The sequence below is a fragment of the Drosophila subobscura genome, chromosome O (genome assembly GCF_008121235.1).
Source record: "Drosophila subobscura isolate 14011-0131.10 chromosome O, UCBerk_Dsub_1.0, whole genome shotgun sequence".
Classification (NCBI taxonomy): Eukaryota; Metazoa; Arthropoda; class Insecta; order Diptera; family Drosophilidae; genus Drosophila; species Drosophila subobscura.
In genome coordinates this window covers 20,799,940-20,812,867 of record NC_048533.1, presented here as the reverse complement: position 1 = coordinate 20,812,867, position 12,928 = coordinate 20,799,940, and the positions used below count along the sequence as shown (strand labels likewise).

The following is a 12,928-nucleotide window of genomic DNA, read 5'->3' as shown; positions in this document are numbered from 1 at the left end:
GGGATATCCACCGAATATAACTGTAAGCAATGCTCATCCTCTGCCTGCTGTTTCCCCCCACAGAGCCCGTGGACAACGAGATTGACAATGAGATTGGACAGGGTCGCTGCGAGAGCTTCGAGAACGAGTGCCGTGAGCTGCGCTGTCCGTATGGTGTGCGCCGTGAGGCCGATCGCTCCCAGCCGGAGTGCACCAAGTGCCTGTGCGAGAACCCTTGCGAGAGCTACTCCTGCCCCGAGGGCCAGCAGTGTGCCATTGAGATTGCCAACACCGGAGATCGTCAGTTTGCGCCCGTCTGCCGCGACACGAACAAGCCTGGAGTGTGCCCCGGACTGGCGGCCAATGCCAGCAACTGCGCCCAGGAGTGCTACACCGATGCCGATTGCCGTGGCGAGAATAAGTGCTGCAGCGATGGCTGCGGTTATCTTTGTGTGCAGCCAGCACGCCCCACCCAGCGGCCCAGCACACGTGCGCCCACCGTCATTTATCCGGGCGAGAGCAGGGCCGTTCTGGAGCCCAAGCAGCCACAGGAACTGGATGTGCAGACCTCCATCGGTGGCATCGCTGTGCTGCGTTGCTTCGCCACTGGCAATCCAGCGCCCAACATCACTTGGTCTCTCAAGAATGTGGTGGTAAGGGTTTAGCACGGGGAGAATACTCTCTCTACAGTCACTTTCACTTTCGTTTGATTGCCCTACAGATCGATACGAACCAAGGACGCTATGTCCTGACCTCGACTGGGGATCTGACAATCGTGCAAGTGCGCCAAACCGACGACGGCACCTACGTTTGCGTGGCCAGCAATGGCCTGGGCGAGCCAGTGCGCCGTGAGGTGGCCCTACAAGTGACAGGTACGTTCTGCACAAGTACTTTTTCGGTGTTAAGGCATTTAATTAACTTCAAAAGAGATCAATTCTCATGCATGAAATGTTGATCTTCTTTTAAGTGCAAGTTGAGACTTCAGTTTCATCAAAAATTGCTCATGATTTGTCGTAAAAGTAAATTCAACTGTATTCGCGAGCTTTCCTTGCTGTCTGTCTTTTTTCTCTTCTTGAGAATATCACTAAAGCTTTAAGCTTTTTAGCTATGTCTGTCTTCATCTGTCCTCTGTCTGATCAAAGCTGCAAGCAAAGTGCTGCAGCGCGTAAACAAAGCGTACAGCCACACATACATAACAGCTCCATATGAATTCGATGGATCGTTTCGTTTCAGTGCGTTTGTATGCACAAACAACAAACACGAAGTCAAAAACGCTTCTTGCTTCTCTGCCGCTGCGGCAGCCAAGCATTTTTGCATGTGCCAAAACGAAGTTGCTTCTCTGCCGCTGCGGCCGAAGCCGATCAATCGTGCATAGCGCCATACGAAGTTCTGTCTCTGCCGCTGCGGTGGTTTTTCTGTGCATGGGCCAAAGCAGAAAGTTTCTACGCTGTGCGTGGGCCGACTGCGCTGCCCGAGATCTTTTCAGCTACTTATTGCACCTCTTCCTCCCCCTCTAAGCATTCTAAGCATTGGGCATTCAATTACAGTCGGTCTACCGACTATAGAGTTACCTACTATTTGTTTATCTTATACTATTTGGTGTTGGCACTACATTATAACTAACTGCTTTTATTTTGCATTCTGTTATGCATGCTTGCCTTGCCCTCTAACCCCTTTGCTTGTCGATGACTTGACTTGGTGATGGTAGAGTCCGTAGATACACCCGCATACGTGTACGGCGACAAGAACGTTACCCAGATCGTGCAGTTGAACAGACCGGCGGTGATACGCTGCCCAGCGGGTGGCTATCCGCAGCCGCATGTCAGCTGGTGGCGCAACAACAATTTGTTCGGCAATCGGGAGCGTGGGCGTGCGGAGATGGCACGCGACTTCTCGCTGCTGTTCCGCTCCATCCAGCTGTCGGATCTGGGCCTGTACACCTGCGAGGTGTACAACAAGCGTGGACGCCCCGTCTCGCTGCGTGTCACACTGAAGGCGGTGGGTCCGGCCCGTGCCCTGACCAACGAGGATGCCCAGTATCTGCAGTATGTGATAGATCCGGCCACGGCGCCGGTCACACAGAGACCCAGCTACCCCTACAGACCCTCGCGTCCGGTGTATGTGCCCCCACCTACAGGTAAGTGGATTTGCATGTTTTGGCTGCCTTGTGGATTGTTTCCGTTTTTCTGTTGACTGTTTTGTGTTTAACTTGCCCTCGTTGTGGTTTCTGGTGACTTTTGCTAATTGATTTCTCACTTTCATCTGCTCTCAGTGAATGCCCAAGCGCTGGTGGCACTGGATCCCAAGAACAGCTACTCCCCCGGCTCCACTATTGCTCTCAGCTGCTCAGTGCAGGGCTATCCAGAGCCCAATGTGACATGGACCAAGGACAACACACCGCTGTACAGCAACGAGCGCATACAGATAACATGTGAGTAGAGGTCAGGGACGGCTTTAAGATATCTTTTCTAATATGGGAATCCTATTGATGATTACAGCCCAGCCACATCGACTGGTTGTCAGCGATGTGAGCACCGAGGATACTGGCATCTACGGCTGCAAGGCTAGCAACGCGTTCAGCTACAGCGTCAGCCAGGAGACGGTTACCATTCAATGTAAGTCGAAAAGAACCTTTGATGGGTAGCATTATGGTAATTCTTGTCTTTGCAGCTGTCATACCGGTATCGCCCGAGTGCATTGACAATCCGTTCTTTGCCAACTGCAAGCTGATCGTGAAGGGCAGATACTGCATCAATCAGTACTACGCACAGTTCTGCTGTAGATCCTGCACGCTGGCCGGCCAAATTGCGCAGCCTCATCCCAATGCGCTGTAATTCCACACCTAAGCACACCCACGAAGAGAAGCAGAATTTTTGAATTTTGAGCTTAAGCACACGACACACAACACAACAGAACACAGGAATTATAATTTAGCATTAGCCTCAGAAGCAGAGAGACCAAAAAGCCAAACACAACTACACAGCCAACAGATCAACAAAGAACGAACGAAAAGAACATTTGATTTAGTTTCTACCACTTCTACCAGAGCAATATGTCACATAGTATTAGTGTGTTTCCCCGTATGTTTGTGTTCCTATTTATTCTTGAGTAACGTTCAAAATCAAAGCCATCGAGAGGAGAACGGCTAAAAGGAATTTTCATTTTACTTTCTTAGCATCTACTCTCTACGATCTATTTGTGCAACGAGTAAAGCATTTAAGCCTAAAAACAAAATAATTGTAAATAAATTAAAACTACATAATAAAGAGCGCATATGTATAAAAACAACTTTAAAGTCTTTCACCTGAAAAGCACTTCAAAAGCTAACCACTATCTGGCAACGCTGCGTAGCAAGAGGTCGCATCTTATTGATTTTTCCCAAGCTTTTGCGCCCCAACAGCTGTTCCACGGAGCCTGCGCTTTGTCACTGCCACTGCCATGGGGTTGTTTGGAGTTGCTTTTGGGAGTACCACAGCAAGAAAGACAATAAAAATTTGTTGTATTGACATCGCGTGCTGTTTGTATTTTTTGCTGTTTTGTAGCTAAATTGTAGATTTAACCAGAAAGTTAGACCAAATCATAGACTCATCAAAATGGAGGACAGCGGCATTGATAGCGAGGATAGGCAATCGAATATCTATGAGGATGGGGCCGCAGGCCTGCTGGTAAGTAGAGTCGAATCGAAACAATGCAAAATTCTCATGGCCAAAGTCAATGCAGAAAACGGCCAGCGGAGCACCCAAACATATGTCCGACCTGGAGTTCGAGGTGGCGTTCAGGGGTGCCGGCAAGGTTTATGCCCCCACGACCATAGAAATCGATGAGGAGGAGGAGGGCCATGAGCGCAGCGAGCCACCAAACACCTGCCGCATACTGCAACGCAAACTGGAGCTGAAGGTCGAGCGTGCCAGGCGTAATTACACACAATTCCAGGAAGAGCAGGTGGGTGGCACAAGACACTAGAAATATCTATAGAGAAATCTAAATAAAAGCTTTCAATTGTACAGACAACCAAGACACAATCGTCCACTTTGATACCCATCAATCGATTGCCCATACCCGGTGAGCCGGAGCACAAGCCGCTGGTCGATTACAAGTCTGAGAGCAGCGACGACGCGGAGGAGATATCCTTCTTTCCCGCACAGCTGAAGCGTGGCAAGCGTCGCCAGCAGGCGAATCACGAACTAACCGACACATTTAGCATACAGGAAATGACCATTGACTCGGATCTGGAGTCGGATGACAGCGCGGGCACACAGAATCTCGAGCTACTGCTGCCCTCCATGAAGTCCACGATTTTGGACAAGTTCCGCAGCTGCTTTGGCTGCTGGCGGCGCAGGTAATGCCAGGAGCAGCGGCACATCAGTCGGTTATCAGTCAGGCACAAATCACGTTATTGACAGGCACTAGACATACGACACGTAATCCTTAATAAACTCCATTGCCATTGCCACTACAGAGCTGTAAACTTAGATGTATTTGGCATTAGTATAAAAGATTTAATATCAACCAAAATCAGTCTTTCAATCCATCGCTTAAGTATCCGTGTTCAGGGTAAGGCACACGCCCTGCAATATCCAGTGACTCAAGTCCTCGGAGGTGGCCAAATTCGCTTCAAATACGAGGCCCACGCCCATGGCATTGCGGCGCAAGGATGTCGTATAAACAGGCGCTAGGAATGTGTTCTGTTGGTTAAAGAGAAAATCATTGGTTTAGTCTTTAAAATTAATGGTTCACACCCCCCGCCGAACACTAAACACTAAAACTAAAGCTTCCGGGCTGCCATTTAAAATCAGAAACAATTAGCACAGCAGCTGCCCCATTAGTCGGGGGGGGGTTGGGAAACGGAAGCTGCTGCTGCTGCTGTGCTGGTAATTTAGTGGAATGCATTTAAACAAATATCAGCGTGGCCCCACACCCTCTCCTATATGCAGATACAAGCGCACATTAGTACTTGTCAGTGGCAGGCGGCGTCGCACCCAGGCAGTCCAACCGAAACTCCTAACTATCCAATACAGACCTGTAGCTTGAGACGATGCGCCTCGATGGGCTCCACAGCTAAAATGGCCAGCTCCTCGACCAGTACTTTGGGATGGGAACGCGCCAGCTGATTAGTCGACATGTCAAAGCGTGCGCCCTCGATGTACAATCCATGCACAAAGCAGCCCTGCAAAAAGTTCAACGATTAAAATGCAAACAGAATTCTTAATTACGGAATTAGTGCCCAGCAACTGGCACTTGGGTCATCGTTTTGCATTTAGAGCGTTAGATGGAAAGATAGAAGAGCTGGGCAGGTGTGTAGGTGGACACTTACCGTTGCGGGACGCTCCTCGACATCGTCGGGGTCCGCATAGTTGGTCACATAGGTAAAGAGCGTCGAGCGATCCAGTGGCCAGGCGTTTTTCCGACAGGCAATCTGCAAATGGCAATGGCAGAGGAGGGAATTAAGGAGTGCGTTCGTTGTCCGTGACCCCCAGAATGGGACTCACCTGCACCAGTGCCGTTAGATAGCTTTGCGGTATGTGGAGACCCGACAGCCACATGACCAGGGGCTCCCCTGATATCGACCAATACTTATACTGCACAGAGCGTTGCTGTAGTGAGAGAGAGAGAGAGAGAGACACAGCTGATTAGCGGACACGAAGCCCGGAACACTTGATTGATTCAGCGCTATGCTGATTAATGAGCTGCAGCGACCGTGACGTGGACTCACCCGCAAGTGCTCCAGCCAGCTGGCCAACTGCTTGCATGTGGCAGGCGCCAGGGAGCTCCACGATGTTGGCAGCAGGCCATTGAACAACGAGTTGGCAATGTTGTCCAGCACATTGTCCATGCCGATTTCACCAGCAATGGCCTGCGGGGTGGAGCGGAGAGGGGCAAGCAATTAAATTAAAAACGCGGCTCCTCACATGTGTGGGCGTGGCTCTGTCCCCAGCCGGAACTCATTTGCATTTGTAAATTTATTTTGGCAACAAAATGCACTGCCGGCTTTGGGATCTGTCGTTTTGTTTGCTTGGTCCTTAGCCAAGTTGGCAAAATGCATAAACAGCGAATGCACAAAACAAAACAAGCCTGAAGGATTTATGTGTGGCAGCTATTGACAGTTCAGGGCAGAGACAGAGAGCCAGAGCCAGAGACAATATCCTAATAGTTATTTACCTTGCGGAGCAGCTCCAGCGTTTTCTTGATGCGAATCACCAGCAGATTAAAGCGATCCAGCTCCTGCAGCAGCACCACACCGGTGGGGGAGAGACTCATTTGGATCTGTTTGCGAATGCGCCAAGTCTCAAAGGCCGGCGGCAGTTTCTTCAGTATACCAGCGGCCACCGAGTCGATGAAGTCGTCACGACTGATGCCGCCCGTACCCTCGCCTGCATGGGGCAAGCACAGCAAAAAGAGAGAAGAACAGAAGTAAGTAAGGATTGTGGCAGCGTTGGAGTGGCAGCAGAAAGGCGAGAAAAACCTTTGTAATGTATGCAGAGGCTGTGGTTTTTCCCATTTCCTCTCATTTATCTGCTCCTTTCGGTATTGGTCTTTTATTTTATTTAATTTATTTTTTTGTTTTATTAATTTTCCTTTTTATCTGGCGCTTGTGTTGGCACGACACCCCCCGACAGAACGCTTTTTTATGCTCTGCTTTATTTTTTGTTAAAGTGTCAATTAGCAAATACTAAAGCTCATGAATATGCAAATTATGGCCATTTTTCTGGGGGCTACTCCATGGAATATCGAGCGTATTGGCACATCAAATGAATCCCAAACTGAGTTTTTGTTTTGGCACCCTTTTTCGTGCAAGTTCTAGGGATATTCGAAGCATTTTTTAAGTGGGCTTAAATTGAGTTTGCAGCTATGTTTTATTAATTAGGGTTCTTAGAAGGGATTGCGCTTGCAGGCGGAATAAATAATTTTTGTGTTAATTGTTTGAAATTTACAGACATTTGGGGGCAGTCTTTGCTTTAAGAGATTGAAATGGGTTGCCAAATGTAAGAGATATTATTAGCAGAATAATTGACCTCTTCTTGAAGAGATTGAAAGATATTATTATCACCATAATTATTTGTAGCTCACATAAAATTCGCAGCAGCCGAACTGGCATTGGCCATATCTCCGCGAACTTCAAATAAAATTGTTCCACTCGATTTTTAATCAGTGAACATATTTGCACTTATTATTATTATTTTTATTTATACTTCGGGAGCAGTGGAAGGAACTTATGCGAGTGGGGCACTGGGGGACGCGAAATACTTTACCGGCATTGACTTCGCTGGGCTTCCACTTGGTCACTTCTCGTGTGTGTGCGAATATATTTAAAAAAGAGTTTTTCGAAATTGTATATACAGTTATTTACAGGGGCCAAACACATACATATGCATCAGTTGAGGGTGCATGTGCTGGTGTGAGTGCACTCTGATGGCGGTTTTAACACGTTTAAGCCCCGCTCCGCTCCGCTCCGGCAACGTAACGCAAAAATTATCGACTTTTGTGTGACGTTTTTGGGTGCAGTTTTTTGTTTTTGTTTTTGGTGCTTCTGATGGCGGTCGGTGCGGTGAGGTTTGAACTCGATTCGCTGCGATTTGCGGCCACCCGAATGAAAGTGAGTGTGGAGGGTTATGTGTCCTCCCAGCTGACCCAACGTGCAATGTCCTGAATGTGTCGTGGGATGTGTGGGCGCTGTCTGCATCTATTTTAATTTTTAATGTGTGCATTGCTGTCGTGCGTGTGTGTGTGTGTGTGTGGGAGCAATAATGGCGCATGCAATAAAGTTAATTGCAAAACCGCAACTAATTAATTAAATTAAATTAAAAATTCAGCATTCAGAGGGCAGCAGCAGAGAGCCACAATCAAGCAGATAAAATGTAATAAACGGCTGACAATTGGCCCACGTTGCATGCAAATTGAACCATTTACCAGGCCCAGGCACTGGCCGTATCTACATTACATGATTATCATTACTTTTCCCCGCGCTAAAAATGATCAATTCCCCACACAGAGATGCGCCTCACTCACCCGTTTGCGGCTGCAGCTCAATCAAACTGTTCCAAATGTTGCGTGCCGCCATTGTATAATAACCGATTTCCGCGTTCGGATGCAAACCAAACACATCCGGCTTGTTGACCAGCGGCAGTTTGTCGATGTGCGCTGCGTTATCGAATGTGCATTAAATATGTGCAGGCTGTGGGCATACCCTCACTCACCTATGTAGTCCTCTTTCAGGATGGTCTCCTCCTCGGGCAGGCAGTAGTCCACATGCTCGTCCTCATAGAAGTGGAAGACCTGGAACTCATCGAACAGAAAGTCGCCCATGTACTCGCTCATGTAGCAGTTGGTGATGCGACGATCAAAGTCATCGATGACACGACCGCCATACATGACCTCTCCAATCAAATACTTCAAGCTATTCCAGGGTATCTTATCGTCCGCACAACGACTCAAATAAGTGCGCAGTATCTCCGTGCAGACCTCAAAGTCGGAGTCATTGAAGTCGTACGCTATGTTCCAGCCAAGTTTGTCGTACTTGCGACGCTCCTGCGCAAGTAAAGAACGTTTAAATGAATTGTAGAACCTTTCCCCCTAGTCACAGCCGTTCAATAACAATTTGCTGCACAATCGATGGTGCAATGGCTGCTCCATCAATTGTGTGCAAGTTGGCAAAGCTTTCAGCTACTCAAAATTAAGAAATTAATAAATAAACAAGCACACTCGCAGCGACCAACTGCGACCAACCCCAGGACCATCAATTGGGAGTATCTATGGCTGCACTTACTTGGACGACAGCATGGAAGAAGGCCAGGACATAGACCAGCGGACGGAAGCCGCGATGCGAGCAGCTCTCGAGGCGCTCCTGCCGCACTTTAAAGTATGTGGAGCGTAGATTCAGCTTCAAGCCATTGGGTGGTTCAGTGACAACTGCAAAAAGGAGAGAAAAGAGATCAAATACTTATAGCTACAAGAGGATAAAGTCTCTTACCCTTCAGCGACTTTTGCAGTATGCCAATGGGGAATGCCGGCGATGGATCTGTCGTTATCCACAGCCTGAAGTCCGGATGCGGACTGTCTATACGATCCAAATACTTCTCCAGCTCACGCACAAACCGTATGAGCAAATGTCCATTCTGCAGCATCAGCCATTGGCCCTGCCGCACGGCCGTGTCCAGCATTTTCAGCGCCGCCTTCTCCTGTCCCTGGCCGAGGGATATGTGACAAAAGTTGGCCACGCCAATGATGGTGTCTGCCAGCTTGATCAGATCACTGGTGGGATCCGAGCCGGCACTGAGGATAAAGCACACGGGTATGGTGCAGGAGGTTTGCTCATAAATGGCCGAGAAGCTGACAACTGGCGGCATAATGAAGAACTCATCCATGGTGTCCACGATGTATTGATTTATGCAGCGGAAAATGCGATCCACGCGGAAGCAGCGCAAAAACAGAAGTTTCTAAGGGGAGAGGGGAAGAGACATTAGACATAATAATACAACAAAAATGACAATGAATGAGCTTAGTGGAGCTCTGCGCACTGACAGCTCATCATCACCAAGACAAGATTGCGCCCATGCTGATGTTGCCATTGGCAACGGGTCGCTGCGGTTTTCCAAGCAAAACTCAAGTGCAAATTGGGCTCGCTTCAGAGCGCTTCTGTCGCTGGTTTCAAGTGCGACTTGCCGCTCATCTAATGGCTTGGAAAATTGATAAAATATGGTAATGCACACACACAGGCACAGCCAGATACTGCCTGCCAGACAGTGGCTGACAAAAACAGGCTGCTAATAACTTGAGATCAAAATGTGCGACCAAAGTTGCAGGACGTTGCGAAAGTTGAGTAAAACTAAACGCCACAACCCAGAAGAGCACAGTAAAGTGTCTCTGTGTGTGTGTGTATATGGTTTGTACATAATAATCCACTAGAAACGAGCATAAAGTACGAAATCCAATAACGCTCAATGGCAACGCAGAAGGAGCAGCAGCAGCCGAACCAGAACCACCACTCGAAAATGCTGAAAGCTGAAAGCATGCAAAGCGAACCCAACCCAACCCGACCCTGGCACTTGCCTGGAATGCATTGCAATTGATGTTGTAGTCGCCCGGACATGCCACCTCCTCAGGATTCTCCAAGTCGTACCACTGAGCATGGGCAAGGGCAGAGGCAGGCGACGGGCGATGGTCCATGGGCGATAAGTGCAGGCAAAATGAGCGTCGGCAACGAAACGGAAGTCAGTGAATGCCACATGCCAGTCAGAATCAGAAGGAGAAGCAGTTCCACAGCCAAAACCAGAAGCACAACCAGAACCAGAACCAGAAACCAACGTCCATGTCCATCCGTTGTCCAAGGTTGTTGTTGGGCATTTTTATAGCAGCAGCAGCAGCAACAGCAGCAGCAGCAGCAGCAATTTGATAACGGGCATCCCAGTCGACGGCAGTTGACGTTGACGTTGAAGATGATGCAGACCCCAAAGGAGAAAATCGAAAAAGAAATACAAACAAGAAAAAGGGAGTAAAAAAGAAAGGGATAAATAAATATGGAAAAACATGCAGCAGCATTTAGCTGTAAGCAAAGTGCAATTTTTGTGGCATTTAAGGCACGAACTTACCTCCTTCCACTCGTTGAGGTAGCGTCCAAAGTGATCCGGCAGCGAGCCAAATGGATCGGGGAAATCAAAGGATAGCTTGAGCAGATCCTCCCAACTCTTTTCGGGCAGCCACTTGCACGGATTGCTGCGCTCGCTCTTGGTCAGCGCAATGTTGCCCTTGATGAAGAAATCCAGCTCGGACTGCAGCAGAATGCCCTCCCGTTGGGCCAGCTTGGTGGCAATTTGGAAGGAGAACAGCAGCTTGTGTCGCTCGAAGATGCCCGTGCAGCCGTACGAGTAGACATTCTCGGTCAATGTCTTGATGATGTTATTCAGTCGCTTGCTCAGCACCGTATCGGGTACGGCCTTGCGCAGGGAGTAGACAAAAACATCGAGATAGGCGGCCAGCGCGTACTGGTACATGCTGTTCACGGTGGCCATGTCCGCGAGGGCAAAGAAGAGCACTGCTCCACGCTTCGATGTCGGTCGATAGCCGTTGCGCAGGATCTCAATATCAGCGGCCGTTTCGGCTGCCAGTTTCAGCTGCTCCATGACCAGACTGGCCTTGCTCTTGGTGTTCTCCAGCGTCTCCACCAGCTCCACATTGTCCAGCATGTTGCCGGTGGAGGTAGCCAGCTCCCGCAGCAGCGAGTCCTCCAGCTGCTTCAGCAGCTGCTTGTTCTCGCTGGTCTGCTCGATGAGCGACTCTCGCTGTTGCTCTAGGTCTGGCCGCTCTGTGCCCACAACGACGCTGAGTAGCTGATCCTCCAGGCCTGTCTGCGTCACTGTGTAATTGATGACCAGCGCCTTGGCATACACCGCGGGATCAAACTTGGGATTGGAGAACTTTGTGGTCAAGTAGAGTCTGAAACCGGGATCCCAGTCCACCTCCTTGTCGCCGAGCATCACAAACTTGCGGCCCGCATGCACGCGAATGTTCTTCTGCAGAATGTCATCGATCACCGGATCAATGTAATCATCCACATCCTCGAAGAGCACCGGCAGGCCGTACATGATGGCCATTTCCAGCTGCTTGAGGAAATCAAAGTCGCTGAAGGACAGCACCTTGAGGTTATTGCGGAACTCCTTCTTGCGGATCCACTGGAGCGCCTGCAGCTGCGGATCGATGCAGAGCGGGAAGCGTGAGGCGCGCATCGTGAGGATGCCATTCTGCACGGACAACTCATCGGGCGGCAGACCCTCGCTGGTCCACTGTGCCACCTCCACGTCCGTGCTGAGGTATGCGTCGATCTTGAAGGGGTGAATGACGGGTATGCCCAGGGAGCTGATGTGCTCCAGCCAGTCATCGAAGACCATTGCCTTGCGGAATTCCCAGGTAAAAGCGCCCGTGTAGGCCAGGAAGGAGGAGCTAATGAGGCACACGCCCACACTGTCAATCAGCTGCTGGCCCAAGCTGGCCATTTCTGCACTCCACCGTATGAGCTCCGAGGACAAGCCGCTGATGAGCTTATCGGAAGCGATCAACCGCCGCTCTGCCTGCTGCATCATCTCGGTCAAGGCCTTCATTTGCTTCATGGATATGGCATAGTTCTCGTTGAGTGCCGCCAGTTTGTCCTCCAACTTTGTGATCTCTGCATTTAGGTGATTCAGCAGCTTGATCTGCACCTCCTGCTCCTCCACGAGGAAGTCAACGCGCTCCTTCTTGGGCTTCACCTCGCGATAAACCTCAAAGAAGCCCAGGACGGCCTTCACGAACTTCAGCAAACCCGCGCCGGCTATGGATATCTTGCCCATGTCATCGAGGTTCTGTGTCTTCATGTGATTGCGGCAGGCTGTGATTTGTTTCTGGGTGAGCGCCTCGCAATCCATCTCCATCAGACCCTTGAGGAAGTTCACGTCACTCATCATGCCCTTGGCCGACTTCCAGCTAATCTCCTTGATGCCCTTGAGTATCGCCACACACTCGCACACCACCTGCACGGCAGCTGGGGGCGTGGCAAACGAACGAATCTCCGTGATTTGCGCTTTCTCCAGCTCGGAGAGCGCACGTCTGGCCTCCTCCAGGGCGGGCATGGCATCGGCTAGGATCTCCTCGGCTTCCTCTTTCTCTACGGCAATCTGCTTGCCTTTGATCTCCACCTCCACAGACTTCTCTGAGGCTTCGGCCTTCTTGGTGTTTGCCTTCACTGTGGACGCCTCAATGGTGACCAGCATGGACTCGCACTCCTCCGCGGCAACAGCTACGTTCTTCTTTTGCTCCGTGACAATAATGCGCAGCTCGTCGATCTGCAGCGAGGCCTCCTCAATCTTCTTGATGCCCTCGCCCAGGCGTTGACGTTGCTGCGTGATGAAGAGATGTTTTTCCTCTGCAAAGAGTTGGGGATTAGGATTATAAACTGCTTCAAAGTGCTTATCCAGCGCTT

General features: G+C 49.8%; 3 protein-coding genes across 10 annotated transcripts in view; 2 read left to right on the top strand and 1 right to left on the bottom strand.

The window, feature by feature from the left end:
* Positions 1-2,936, top strand: part of LOC117896779 (papilin) — a 33,550-nt gene extending 30,614 nt beyond the window's left edge. For 6 of the 8 annotated variants that reach the window (XM_034805257.1, XM_034805262.1, XM_034805258.1 and 3 more), the window contains 6 exons: positions 64-632; positions 701-851; positions 1,688-2,116; positions 2,252-2,410; positions 2,478-2,594; positions 2,650-2,936. In XM_034805257.1, coding sequence (XP_034661148.1) covers positions 64-632; positions 701-851; positions 1,688-2,116; positions 2,252-2,410; positions 2,478-2,594; positions 2,650-2,813 — 1,589 coding nt within the window. In that variant the 3' untranslated portion in view covers positions 2,814-2,936. The remainder of the gene's footprint in view (positions 1-63; positions 633-700; positions 852-1,687; positions 2,117-2,251; positions 2,411-2,477; positions 2,595-2,649) is intronic. The other 2 variants (XM_034805263.1, XM_034805261.1) reach the window with 1 other exon arrangement.
* A 464-nt stretch (positions 2,937-3,400) lies between these two features.
* Positions 3,401-4,494, top strand: LOC117896280. Its single transcript, XM_034804483.1, has 3 exons — positions 3,401-3,644; positions 3,700-3,921; positions 3,987-4,494. The coding sequence occupies exons 1-3, from the start codon at positions 3,573-3,575 to the stop codon at positions 4,320-4,322; spliced, it is 630 nt and encodes a 209-aa protein (XP_034660374.1). The 5' UTR covers positions 3,401-3,572; the 3' UTR covers positions 4,323-4,494.
* LOC117896279 (dynein heavy chain 10, axonemal) overlaps positions 4,456-12,928 on the bottom strand; it is a 31,931-nt gene continuing 23,458 nt past the window's right edge. The window contains exons 37-48 of the mRNA XM_034804482.1: positions 10,566-12,871; positions 10,027-10,098; positions 8,948-9,413; positions 8,744-8,886; positions 8,175-8,505; positions 7,987-8,118; positions 6,139-6,350; positions 5,693-5,833; positions 5,469-5,573; positions 5,294-5,395; positions 5,000-5,146; positions 4,456-4,664 (exon numbers count right to left, since the gene is read on the bottom strand). Coding sequence (XP_034660373.1) covers positions 4,515-4,664; positions 5,000-5,146; positions 5,294-5,395; positions 5,469-5,573; positions 5,693-5,833; positions 6,139-6,350; positions 7,987-8,118; positions 8,175-8,505; positions 8,744-8,886; positions 8,948-9,413; positions 10,027-10,098; positions 10,566-12,871 — 4,307 coding nt within the window. The 3' untranslated portion in view covers positions 4,456-4,514. The remainder of the gene's footprint in view (positions 4,665-4,999; positions 5,147-5,293; positions 5,396-5,468; positions 5,574-5,692; positions 5,834-6,138; positions 6,351-7,986; positions 8,119-8,174; positions 8,506-8,743; positions 8,887-8,947; positions 9,414-10,026; positions 10,099-10,565; positions 12,872-12,928) is intronic.